General features: G+C 40.4%; 1 protein-coding gene across 5 annotated transcripts in view; it reads right to left on the bottom strand.

Annotated features, from left to right (window-relative positions):
• The window catches only part of Raskol (raskol), a 168477-nt gene that overhangs the window by 138116 nt on the left and 17926 nt on the right, over positions 1-12435 (bottom strand). For 2 of the 5 annotated variants that reach the window (XM_064034772.1, XM_064034774.1), the window contains exons 1-2: positions 5432-5728; positions 616-1564 (exon numbers count right to left, since the gene is read on the bottom strand). The exons of 2 other annotated variants lie outside the window; for them this stretch is intronic. In XM_064034772.1, coding sequence (XP_063890842.1) covers positions 616-1447 — 832 coding nt within the window. In that variant the 5' untranslated portion in view covers positions 1448-1564; positions 5432-5728. Of the gene's footprint in view, positions 1-615; positions 1565-5431; positions 5729-12435 lie in introns of those variants that run through there. One more of the 5 variants, XM_064034773.1, reaches the window with a different exon arrangement.

Here is a 12435-nt window from a genome sequence, read left to right as displayed (position 1 = left end):
CATGAGGCAACAATCGCCCTCTATCGCTACCGGTAATTAGAAACTTGCGACTAACGGTACGCAATTTGTAGTTAGCGCTTTATACAATATAAAAGCTTCTACAGCTTCCGCGTTATAGAACGTTAACACATTTTTTATTACTTCTAGATGGCTGTGACTACATTTTTTTCTTCACTAGTTTTTCATCAATCTCATTTCAATTCATACGTCGATACGATAAGAATACTAATGAACCAAAGCCATCAGCAGAGTTATGTCAAGTCTTAAATAAACTGGCATTCGATCAAGATCAAGAACATGACTTGCTAGGTATGTAGGTAACGTTGCGTGTGTTATGATAAGTACCTTTACGGTCTATTATGCTTGCCTGCCGATAGCAGGCTCTGTTGTCACTACAAGTATGACAATGCAGCCAGTGATTGATGCGATAGTAATTTCCCGCACACCGTTGCTCGTATCGGATACGTACGAATCGGATTGACGCAGACCACACGGCGGTACAGCGCGGCTGCTCTATTCACCGTGCTCCTAATCACTGTAATTGAGCGTTATCACAACAGCGGTTCCGGGATGCCTGCGCTTAACTGACAATAAATTAGTCTAAACGTCACTTACCAATGCTGATGCTGTCAGGTAGCGCGTGCAATATCCCGCACAATGAAGCTGAGACGGAAACGGCGGCATTTTGTGCGGGACCGTCCCCGCAATCAGCAGATTCAGTTTGTGCTGGTTCAAACAGAGCCAAATCCAAACCGTCCATATCACTTCGGTTAGAGACACCGTCCTCCTCCGCCACTCTATCACAAAAGTGTTCTGGAGAGTCGACATCCTTAGGACTACGACTACAAACACCGTCACTCAATGGATCACAACAACAAGTGTCCGAGAAAGGTTCAAAGTCTCTACAATCAAATTCACATCTTTCAAAACTGTCACAGGTGCACGACGATAATGCATCTGAATCGGACTCTTCCACCAGAAAGACATCATTGCTTTGAACTACCTCTTTGCGCGTTGTATCAGTTTTTGCGGAAATGTAAAACACGCTAGAAGTGTATGGCACTTTCTGAACTTGTAATGTAACATTTTCTGTCAAAGTTTCATCTGCATAATTCTGGTCGTCAGTTTCTGATAAATTTTCATCGATTTGCGGCCGACAATCTTCGTAGCGAGCAAAACTGGATGTATCGGTGAGGTTGGACGAACGATCAACAGAGTACACATCAGCATACGGATCGATAGTATCACTCTGTATAGCTGGTAATCTGTAGGGAGCGTGGTGAGAACGAGCCCCTAAGAAGATGGTGGTATATGGGCAGGTGTGAGGAGGCCTGGTGCGGTCGGCGCGGCGCGGGTAGCTGGCTGCGAGTGGGTCCCGCATGGGCACACCTTCAGTGTCTATGAACGCCTCGTTGGTCGAGAGCACGTTGTATCGCCAATCTGGCATTGCTGATCACAACCATCACTTTACAGCGACATAAATATAACTTTTGTTTTATTCCAAGGTCACATCCACATATTAAGATAACCGAATAAGCACATTATGTCACTCTCATTATTGAACCTAAAACAAAATAGCTAAATAGTTGTACTACTGTCGGTGTCTGCAGCTGTACAAACAAACAATCGATGTGCGCTAAAATATTTTTTGGAACCATTCTCGATACAAATTGACTAATTTGTTCAGCCAACAATTATTATGTTCAACAAAACTTCTTAGAGGTGTCTGCTGCACTTCTTGTAGCTTTGTTTAAGTGTACCTCTACCTCAATAAAATAACATATTGCGAAACAGTTATTCGAGGACAAATGCTAGTAATAAATGAATGAAAACGTATAAGGCGATAGGCCTGCATGCTGTCGCTAGCTCCATAACAAATTTTAAATTTCATACACTATTGCTATAGCATACAGGTTTACTAAGGGTGCTTATGATAGTCATGATATAAATGAAATAATATTGAAGCATTTAAGAATACAAGGAAACAAATGCTAATCGAAAAGGCATCGTCGATGCTAGGTTGAAACGACTTGAAATGGAACTGTTATGTGGGTCAGCCCAGCAACGCGTAATAAAACCAAACAATGAACATATGCATACAGCATGCACACTATACGAGTATGTCTCACGAGCACTGATAACGTTATTACAATAACCGTTATGAAATACTATCGAACTGAAATAGAATCCATTGATCCTATATTTAACCTCACCGATACCAATCATCGAGAGATATCAAAGGACACAGTATTAGTTCTATTTCGGACTACACTAAAGTATATTCAAATAGGTAATTTATACAAAGAGGTTTGTATTAAAGTTGCCGGATGTATTGAGACTGGTTGTAGATATGGTAACAGGTTCAGTACGTTACGGTATCGTTTCGACGGACCCGTTACGTTCGAATTATTTGGACTCATGTACGTTCAGATAGGTACTTGATTTTACACTTACATTAGCCGTTACATGATCGAAATGTATGTAATATTCTATGATCTTTTAAAGTCAAAGAATTTAGGTTGTAATTAATTGCGTGTTTAGTGAGCTGTTGACCGGTTTCGTTTCCTTTCCTACAAAGACATTCCTGATTGGATCTGAAGTTGTTTTGCATACATTAAATTTATTGAGATTAATAAGCCCGTACCAATCACTATTTCTTGCTATTGAATTACTACAAGGCTGGTTCAATATTTACTTCAAATACAAACGAAAGTCTATTTGGTAAAGGAGTGACCATGTAGCCCGTATAATCGACTAGTTTGGGATCAATTGAACCCCTGTGCTGCAGCAGTTCAAATTAATTGTCATTTGGTCCGGTATTATTATTTAATCGAGCGCATTCTTGTCTGCCGGTTTAACTTGAGGAGGTTCATCTTTTACTGCATTAAGAGACATTACCAAAATTGGTTACCCAGAATAGTTTTTGAAATTAGTATAAACTACGGTAGACACACATTACTGTTCTAAGAAAATACAGTATAGCGACAATTTCTTCGGCACTTTAGACCTCAACTATTAGAGCGAAATAAAAGCCATATTTTTTTCTATTAAACTAACTCAAGTAAGTGAATAAAGGGTCAACGCCTGCAAGTCGTGCTTAGAAAACGCAATTATTTTGTAAGTAGGTACGTTGAAATTGTTATAGCGGCATGATAATAAGAGATGCGACTTCGTGACCACTGGGGTACTGTTCATTTTGAAAAAAGTCCACAAACATCAGCTCAGAAATAAAAGGCAAAGCAGAGCTACATTTCGCATAACCCACGTTTTAGTGGGGACAATATTATGAGATAGTTTTGATCGCCTTAACTAGAATATCCATTAGTCTGTTATGTCCAACTAGGTCAGAACTATTAAGAGCTTACAGCTTTACATACACTAATTACAGTATCACCATATCAATCTTTGTTGCTGAACAATGGCTTCAACTTGGCGTGTTTGAATTTAATTAGCGTATTGAAAAAAAAACAGCTAGGAAGGAACATTGCACGGATTACAAATTAAATAGACAATTAATCAATGTACGAACGGAATATTTAAAGACATTAAATAATATTTTATATATATAATTTTATATTAAAAAAATAAGTTTGTCATTCGTCGGCTCAAGCTCGTAGCGGCGATAGACACGTGCCACAATTCCTGAGGCTCGATGCGGTGGGCGACAAAACATCAGTTAACCACGGTCAATGAACGAAAATAACCAAGCATTTTACCCGTACCTGCGCACGCGTCTGATACGAATAGGAAATGCTCTACATCTATCATTAAATAAATCACCCTATGGAATAATGGTGAATAAACGCTTTTATGTATGTGTGTATTGAAAGCCTGCATCTAAAGTCATTGGTCTTCGTGTCGACAAAGTTAACAATTAGTAAAAAGCTCCGCTTATAATTGATTACAGCGAAGTGCACTTAACTGATAGAAATACCGGAACGCGTTCAAGAGAAAATTAACAACATACATATTAATTTATTTGTTAATGACCAGTATTTGTATGTGCTCACACAAATACTCGAAGTAATTTCCAATATTTTCTATTGAGTTTAACATTAAACTGCTATTTCTAACGACAGCCATTACAACTCTTAAAGCCAAATCAAACATTTGTGATGTAATTTGAAATAAAAAGTAGAAAAACTGTAACTTTTTGCAAGTCCATGTTAGAATAGAGAATAAATGACATAAGTATTGCAAACTGTGAAGCCTTCTTTTCTTTGAAAAGCGTCATTCTTTAAACTTACGACTAAATCAATGTTGAACGTAACATGAATAATATATTTTAGATAAGAAATTAGCATTATATTTAATGTCAAATGTTAATTAATTTACCCTGACCTTCCCCAAAATAAAATATTTAAATGTATACAAAAAAAACTAGAATGTATTTTACTATCTAGATTGCTTTTATCATATTTCAATTTTTATCTTCATTTTGGAAAACAATAATACGAATACATATGATTTTTAAAACAAAAATGCAAGAAAACTTTTTATGTACAAAAGCACCATTATTCTAACAACTTTAATTAAACGCATCATTGCCATAACAAAAAAATTCATTATTCCAAATATTGGCATTGAAAGTCGGCATAGACAAAACGCGGTCTCTTTGGAAAACCTCCCGAGAGGTTTGACTCGGCGACGCGGGCACCTCTAGTTGTTGCATGGTAAGTACCGGTGAGAGTTGCATCCACTATTGGGGATTATAAACCAGGTTTATTGTTGGCATCGCCTGCCTCCTAGCAACGGACATCGATATTTTATAGTGTCGGAATATCCCAGCGGTGCGATTCGTGCTTGACTTAGCAACAAGGGTTATAGCTTTCGTAGTACAAACATTATTTTTAAACGACTTCATAAGAAGGAGGTTCTATTCGGATGTTTTTATTTTTTTCATTATAATTATAAAAATTTTTCCGATATCATTTTGTTAAATATTGGGGCTATTTCTGATACTCTGAAAATAAAGATACCCTGGTAAATGGCAACTTGTTAATTTCAATGTCAGAATAGTAGGTAACTACCAAACAAGGAAAGTAAATAAACTGTATTCTATTTAGAATTACCCAGTACCCACAAGGAATCAGCAATTTTACGAGAATTTTATGATTAATCTCGTTCTAATTGCAACAAATAAAAACTTAGCGGAAAAACTTTTTCCTCAATGTCACATTAACTCGTGTTTAACTGCATGTCTTAGTTATGTTACATACCTACAAGTAACGAATTATTTTATCCTGTATATCATAGTTGTGACTACAAGGTGCCTAACAACCAAAAGCTTCCAGGCATTGAACACTGAATCACTGAAAACTACACATAAATAAACAACCATAGATATTACATTGATCAACAGACACCTCTAAAAAGTCAAGAAGAACTTAAAGTAGGTAAACAATCCGTTAAATCGAGCGCATGAACATACAAAACATTTTCCTGTCAAAACTTTCAGTTGAGGTAAATCCGTAAAATGACACGTGAATCAGACGCCGACAGTAGTAAACATAAACAATCGAGTGCTAGAAAACTCGTACCGAACGCAAACACTGAACTTGACACTGGGCATGAGCCTGTCACTTTTCAATAGTAATTTGACAATGGACAGTTGACCGTTTCATTCGAATGTTTCGATATAATTCGTTTCGTTGTGAAGCGCGGCACAGAGGTGCGCGTGGCGGATCGCGCTCGCACCGACTGGAGCGCGCTGCGGCTGCGCGGAGGGCGCCTGTTCACACTCGGACCCGCTCATCTGTTCGCAGCTGGTCGCCAGCGACGTAGCTACGGACCGTTACCACTACTGAGGGACACCAATTTCAAGTCACAAATCCCATTTGATATTCATGAATTCATGACAACTATTACACACGCAACAAAGGATTTGAATTGAACAGGCATAGCCAAAGCTTTAGCTTGTCGACACTTTTATAACAAGTTCGCGCGCCTAGATACACCTTTGTTATGGGACACGGGGACTAGGCGTACAGGGGGCATAGTATCATTACACTGCTTTTTAAGCTAGGGATTTACAATAGAAGAGAGATCGTGGTATTTTTATTACGTTCAACTATCATAGGGGTTGAGTCCAATGAATCCCCACAATCTCTATTAGTAAATAAAGAGTGTCAAAAAGTTTTTTTATTATTCTAGCACAGTATTGCTATTTGGCACATAAGCGTTACTTTATGGTGGACCGGTTGTACTGATGTATTTGCATTTAACCGCTTGGGTTACAACGAGCACAGACAACAGCCGACGCCTGTTAAGCCGAGATAAAAATAGTACAAACAAATGAACATGCAGTGTGTAAGCAATTTCACACTGAGCGTTTGTAGCGATATTGTGCAAGGAAATTGTATTGTGTTGCTTAATAGAGCTTAATTGAAAAGTCAAAGGTCCCTTATCTTGGGCCATTGCGGGCTGCAACGATTACTGACACGTTATTGTACAATTACAGTTCATATGCTATATTTACTAATTGCACAATTATAATTTCGTTGACATTAATACGGTCCATTTGCATAAGAGCTTTTGAAATTGCTCTCATTAATTTTCAGGTAAACAAGACTTTTGTCCGTGAATGTTGTTTTCGCGTGGCTTGACATTGCAATGGAACTTGAAATAATATAAAACAGCTGAGTAATAAACTAATGTACAGACATTAACTATAGTCTTTGGATTCGGCTTGGCACACAAAATATACTTCCCCATGCATTGGATATCGCAGCAGAAAAAAATGTGCACGTAAAGCTTTGCCAAGTGCTTTTCATTTTCTTCTGTGCTTTTCTTTCTATGAATTGATTTTATTATTGTAAATTATCTACGACAATATTATAAGCTATTCGATGCAGTAAATATTTTGAAGTATTGTCAACCGCTAGCAATTAAGCCCAAAGAGGAACATCGTCTCAAAACCGTCTTTTCTTCAACCCTTTCCACTTCTCGACATAATAGGATGCTTTCATAGATACACATATTAATTATTTACATAAATAATGTTGCTTTGTAAACGATCGTAGATGTATTCATCTTTCACACGGGAAGCGATTGTTTGCCGAGAGCTAAGCAGATGGTTAGTCGTCATTGCTCCGTCAATATTGAACTGTACAGTAGGTCATCTAAGCAAACAATCCTGGACTTTTTATTCTGCTGGTCACCCTCTCGTTAAAATAGTTAAAAAGTAACGAGGGCTATAGATATCTGCAACACTTTTTTTATTTATGAATGACTGTTCGAACTAATCAAATAGGTATGGATTTGAACATTTCTATAAGTTTTGTGATGACAGCAAAACAGGTGATGCATACTTTGTTTAACTTTTGTGAGTCAGTTTGTATGTAAATATGAATAAAATATGACTGCCTTAGCTATATCAACACACCCAATTTTCGCTAATCTGTATCCAAAGCCTAACGTTAAAACTCTATGCAGCCATGAGAAATGTTTGATAAAAAAATCAATACATTTGTAGGCTTTGCAACGAAACATAGTCAACAGAGCCTTTATTTGTTGCATTAAGTTGTAGTAAACTTGGCCCTTTACCAGGAATTATGTAAACGCAGGAGTCGATAGAATACGTATTGCTAATTTACGTTGTCTTTGGCCGCATTACCAATACATCAATATTTTCTTACTCGAAGGTATAACCATATCACGTAGTTGAGGTACCCGATAGCTAATGGCCAGTCATCTCGTGACACCAATGAGGTCGTAACACTAACGCCTAAAGTGTTCTTTACAATTTGTCACGTTATAGGGTCATAGCCATGCCTTACGTGGTTAACAAAATTACAGGACAGAAAGCTTTTGGCTCGAAAAGTTCGTTCTAGTTGGTTACAGTACGATTTATTCTTTGTATGTCGTAGGTATGGTTGAACTTGCAAATATGGGGTCAATGACATAACCTTTTGTTTATTTAGCTACACGAGAACTTTATCATCGATCTCTGCAATATTTAGGAAAGTACTGCACAAAGCAAATAAATATTTCTCGAACTTTATTTATCGTCCCACCCCCACAAGTAACACCAATATTTCAGGATTACAGCTATCTAAGGATGAAATCGGAGAATATTTCACGTCAAACAAACAAATGAATGTAGGCGTACCGACGCAGTGCGAAAACCATTCTCACAGTTCCTCAACCCTGCACCAATTAGTATGAACAATAACACCCACGGTGGAATAAATAGGTGCTTTACAAATCAAATTTTAATGACGATGTCGTTGACCGAACTGACAAAAGCGCTAGATCTGTGGTACCTCGTGTTTGCGTTTTGAAATTAGTTGATTGGTCACATGTGGTAACCATATTACGTGTTACACTTGGAGAGATGAAGCTTAACCCATCGTTGATTGATGTACGATAATGGTGAACCTACTTAGCCAATTCTTGTATTTGAATCGGCTTTGCTTTTTTCTGTGTTAATTAAATACCAAACATATACCAGTAAATATTTCATGTAGTAAATTAGAATAAGATGATATTGTTTATTTACATTTCAGATTGAATAATATATTCTGTACAACCTATGTTATATTTAGAGGTATGTACCTATAATAAAACTTTTTAAATATAATAATTAATAATTCATCCTACTAAGGATGTGTCAAAGTGTGGCAATCTTAACTTTGAGATTTAAATATGTATCTCGAATGACAAGATCGGTAGGCTAATCTTATATTAACTTAGATAGAAAATTTAGAAAAACATTTTACATTTGAAAATCCCGCAACTCTTCTTGACATCCACCAACTTATTATTCGTGAATAAGTTTGAGCAGTACCTCTAGCGCCATCTGGCATGGAATAGTCGTACCAATGACTTACACCTTCACTAAGCGCCATCTAGTAGCGACTACTTAAACAAATAGTAGACAAAGTAAAACTTGTCGCAGTTAATCTACTCGCTCCTAGATGGCGCTGCCTATAGTTGTAACTACTGTTTATATTTTTTCTAGCAAAAATTCTTGCAGATCAAACTTATCATCTTATTGATATCATTCATCATCAGCCTATCGCAGTCCACTGCTGGACATAGGCCTCTCCAAGTGCACGCCACTGAGATCGATTTTCGGCTTCTCGCATCCAGCATCTGCCAGCCGTCTTGCGCAAGTCATCACTCCACCGTGCCTGAGGACGTCCTACACTACGTTTGCCGAGGCGCGGTCTCCACTCTAGAACTCGTTTACCCCAACGGTTATCGGTTCTTCGGCTAATATGGCCAGCCCACTGCCACTTCAGCTTGCTGATTCGGTAGGCTATGTCGATGACCTTGGTTCTCTGACGGATTACCTCATTTCTGATGCGATCCCTCAGAGAAACGCCGAGCATAGCTCTTTCCATAGCCCGCTGAGCGACTTTAAACTTGTGGACCAGCCGTACCGTCAGTGTCCACGTTTCGGCTCCGTAAGTCATGACAGGTAGGACGCACTGATTGAAGACTTTTGTCTTTAGGCACTGTGGAATCGACGATGTTAGGACTCGACGTAGCTTCCCAAATGCAGCCCAACCCAACTGAATTCTCCTATTCACCTCGTCCTCAAAGTTGTTTCTACCTAACTGCAATGTCTGCCCGAGGTATACATATTTCCGAACAACTTCGAGAACGGCGCCGTGTATCGCAATCGGTTCCGGTAGAACATGTTCATTGAACATGACCTTGGTTTTGTCCAAGTTCATCCGTAGGCCGATGCGTAGAGAAGATTCAGCCAGGTCGTTCAGCATTTGTTGTAGGTCCTGCAGCGTTTCCGCCATGATGACGATATCGTCAGCAAATCTCAAGTGAGAGATGTGTTCGCCATTGATGTTGATGCCGCGTCCTTTCCAGTTCAGCGTCTTGAACATATCCTCCATTGCATTAGTGAACAGTTTCGGGGAAATAACATCCCCTTGTCTCACTCCTCGATGCAACGGTATGGGCCTTGTTTGCTGATTCTGTACTTGGACGGACATTGTAGCGGCTTTGTAGAGACATCTCATCACTTGGATGTATCGCCAATCTACTTGACAACGCTGCAGGGACTCCAGAACAGACCAGATTTCAACCGAGTCAAAGGCCTTCTCATAGTCCACAAATGCTAGACACAGGGGCTGATTATACTCTTCGGTCTTCTGTATAATCTGCCGCACTGTGTGGATGTGGTCTATGGTGCCGTATCCGCTCGAAACCCAGCCTGCTCCGGTGGTTGGAATTCGTCGAGTCTTCGCGCAAGTCGGTTCGTGATCACTCTTGAGAACAGCTTATAGACGTGGCTTAGGAGGGAAATGGGTCGATAGTTCTTCAACTGGGTTTTGTCTCCCTTTTTGAAGAACAGGACGACAACACTCCTACTCCACGCCTCTGGAGTTCTCCCTTCAAACAGGACGGCATTAAAAAGCTTCTGGAGCTCCCCCAGTACGGGCTTACCTCCTGCTTTTAAAAGCTCTGTTGTAATGCCATCCTCGCCAGGGGCTTTTCCATTTTTGAGCTGTCTCAGAGCGATCTCGATTTCGCCACTGCTGACTTCTGGCAGGTCTTCGGTGAAATGGCGTGTTAATGTGGCTCTAGAATCCTCATTTCCGGGATCAGGTCGAGATGCATGCGATGCGTATAACCGGCCATAGAAATTTTCCACTTCCGAAAGGACTGCCGGCACCGAAGAAACGACTTCTCCACTTGTTGTGGTCAGCTTCGTCAAGTGGCTTCTTCCAAGAGATTGTACGAACACCTTTGACCCCGATTCAGCTCAATTGCTCTTTCAATGGCAAGAGTATTGGAGCACCGGAGGTCGCGTCGTACGTGCTTGTTGATCTCTTGGTTTAGAGCCCGCTTAGCTGACGAAGTGACAGGCGGGTTTTCACGTCGTTTCTTCATAAGCCTAATGTCTCTTCCGAAAGCTTTGATTTCTTGCCCTTACGCTGCATGTTACAGAATCTCGAACCTTCCTCCCTGAGGATCCGAACCACATATTCGTGGTTCTGGTTAACGTCTGTTGTGGTTTCCACGGCGGCAAATCGGTTCTCCAAATTTGACTGGAACGTTTCGGATCCTGTCATGGTTTGGAGCAGTGTTGGTCGGAGCCTGGCCTTCATCAGACGGAAACGTTCGGCCTTGAAGTTGATATTCAGAGAGCCTCGGACAAGTCGGTGATCGCTACCGGTATTAAACCTATTGATCACGGAGACGTCTCTGAATATGTGCTTCTTGTTCGTCATGATGAAGTCAATCTCATTTTTAGTCATAGTGTCGGGGCTTTGCCACGTCCACTTCCTTTGGGGCTGCTTTTGAAAAGGAGTTCATCAAAAGAGCCCCTCGCGTTCGAGGAAGTTGACGAGCATTTGCCCCCTATGATTCCTGCTTCCAAATCCATGGGATCCTACTGCCGATTCGCCGCAAATCTGTACTCCCACTTTAGCGTTAAAGTCCCCCATGACAACGGTGTAATGGGTCTTTGTAGTGAAGTGGAGGGCCCTTGATATATCATCAAACATATCCTCCACTTCATCGTCTGAATGTGTCGAGGTCGGTGCGTACACTTGCACTACCTTGAGGCTATACCTGTCGGTGAGCTTTATGATAAGGTACGCTACCCTGTTCGACACACTAGACACCTCCACAACGTTATCAGCTAGGGACTTATTAACCAGAAACCCAACGCCACCTTGGGATTGTTGGTCTCCCTCTCGGAAGTACATTAGGTGACCTGATTCGAGGGTTATGGTGTCCTCCCCCTCTCTTCGAACTTCACATAACCCTAATATGTGCCACCTAATCTTCCCAAGTTCCACCTCGAGTTGCGCCAGATGCGAGTCAAGCCGTAGCGTGCGGCCGTTGTACGTTGCCAGAGTCAGTTTTGTTTGGTGGCCTCCCGTAACCCGGAGATTCTTCGCACCCCCTGCCCCGCCGTAACCACGGTCGCCACCGTGACCGGGAATAGCGGGACTGCCGGGAACTAGGGGCCGTGGCTTTTTTGTACTGCTCATGGAGGTATTTAGCCTACTGCTATCACGCTGGCCAGACGGGTTGATAGAGGGTTTTTTTTCGAGTTTTCCTTCTCTCGTACTGGTGTTCGGTGCAATTGTCTCCATTAGTCGACTTCTACGACACCCACTGGAAGAAGGGGTAGCGACATATGTATTCTTAAGCCGTCGCTACACGGCATATCTTATTGATATATTATACTCGAAAGTAAAAAAAATACGAAAATTTAGACATAACTAGATAAAAGGCACGAAATCAATTCTAACTAACAAAAACCGATAATTTGTGTAATTGATGTCATTAGTTCTTAATGAAACCAATGACCCATAATTCCAGCCTAAAACAGGATGTTGGATACTTAATTTAAATAAAGATGTTGACTTTTATGAAATATCAAAATAAGTATGTTACTGACCTCCAGGTAAATAGCTAGTGACTCAGTGCATGTTGTGATCTCATGCGATGTGTGTC

Source organism: Helicoverpa armigera, chromosome 5, assembly GCF_030705265.1.
Source record: "Helicoverpa armigera isolate CAAS_96S chromosome 5, ASM3070526v1, whole genome shotgun sequence".
NCBI classification, from domain to species: Eukaryota; Metazoa; Arthropoda; class Insecta; order Lepidoptera; family Noctuidae; genus Helicoverpa; species Helicoverpa armigera.
Note: the sequence above shows the minus strand (reverse complement) of the source record. Positions and strands in the feature narration are given on the sequence as shown.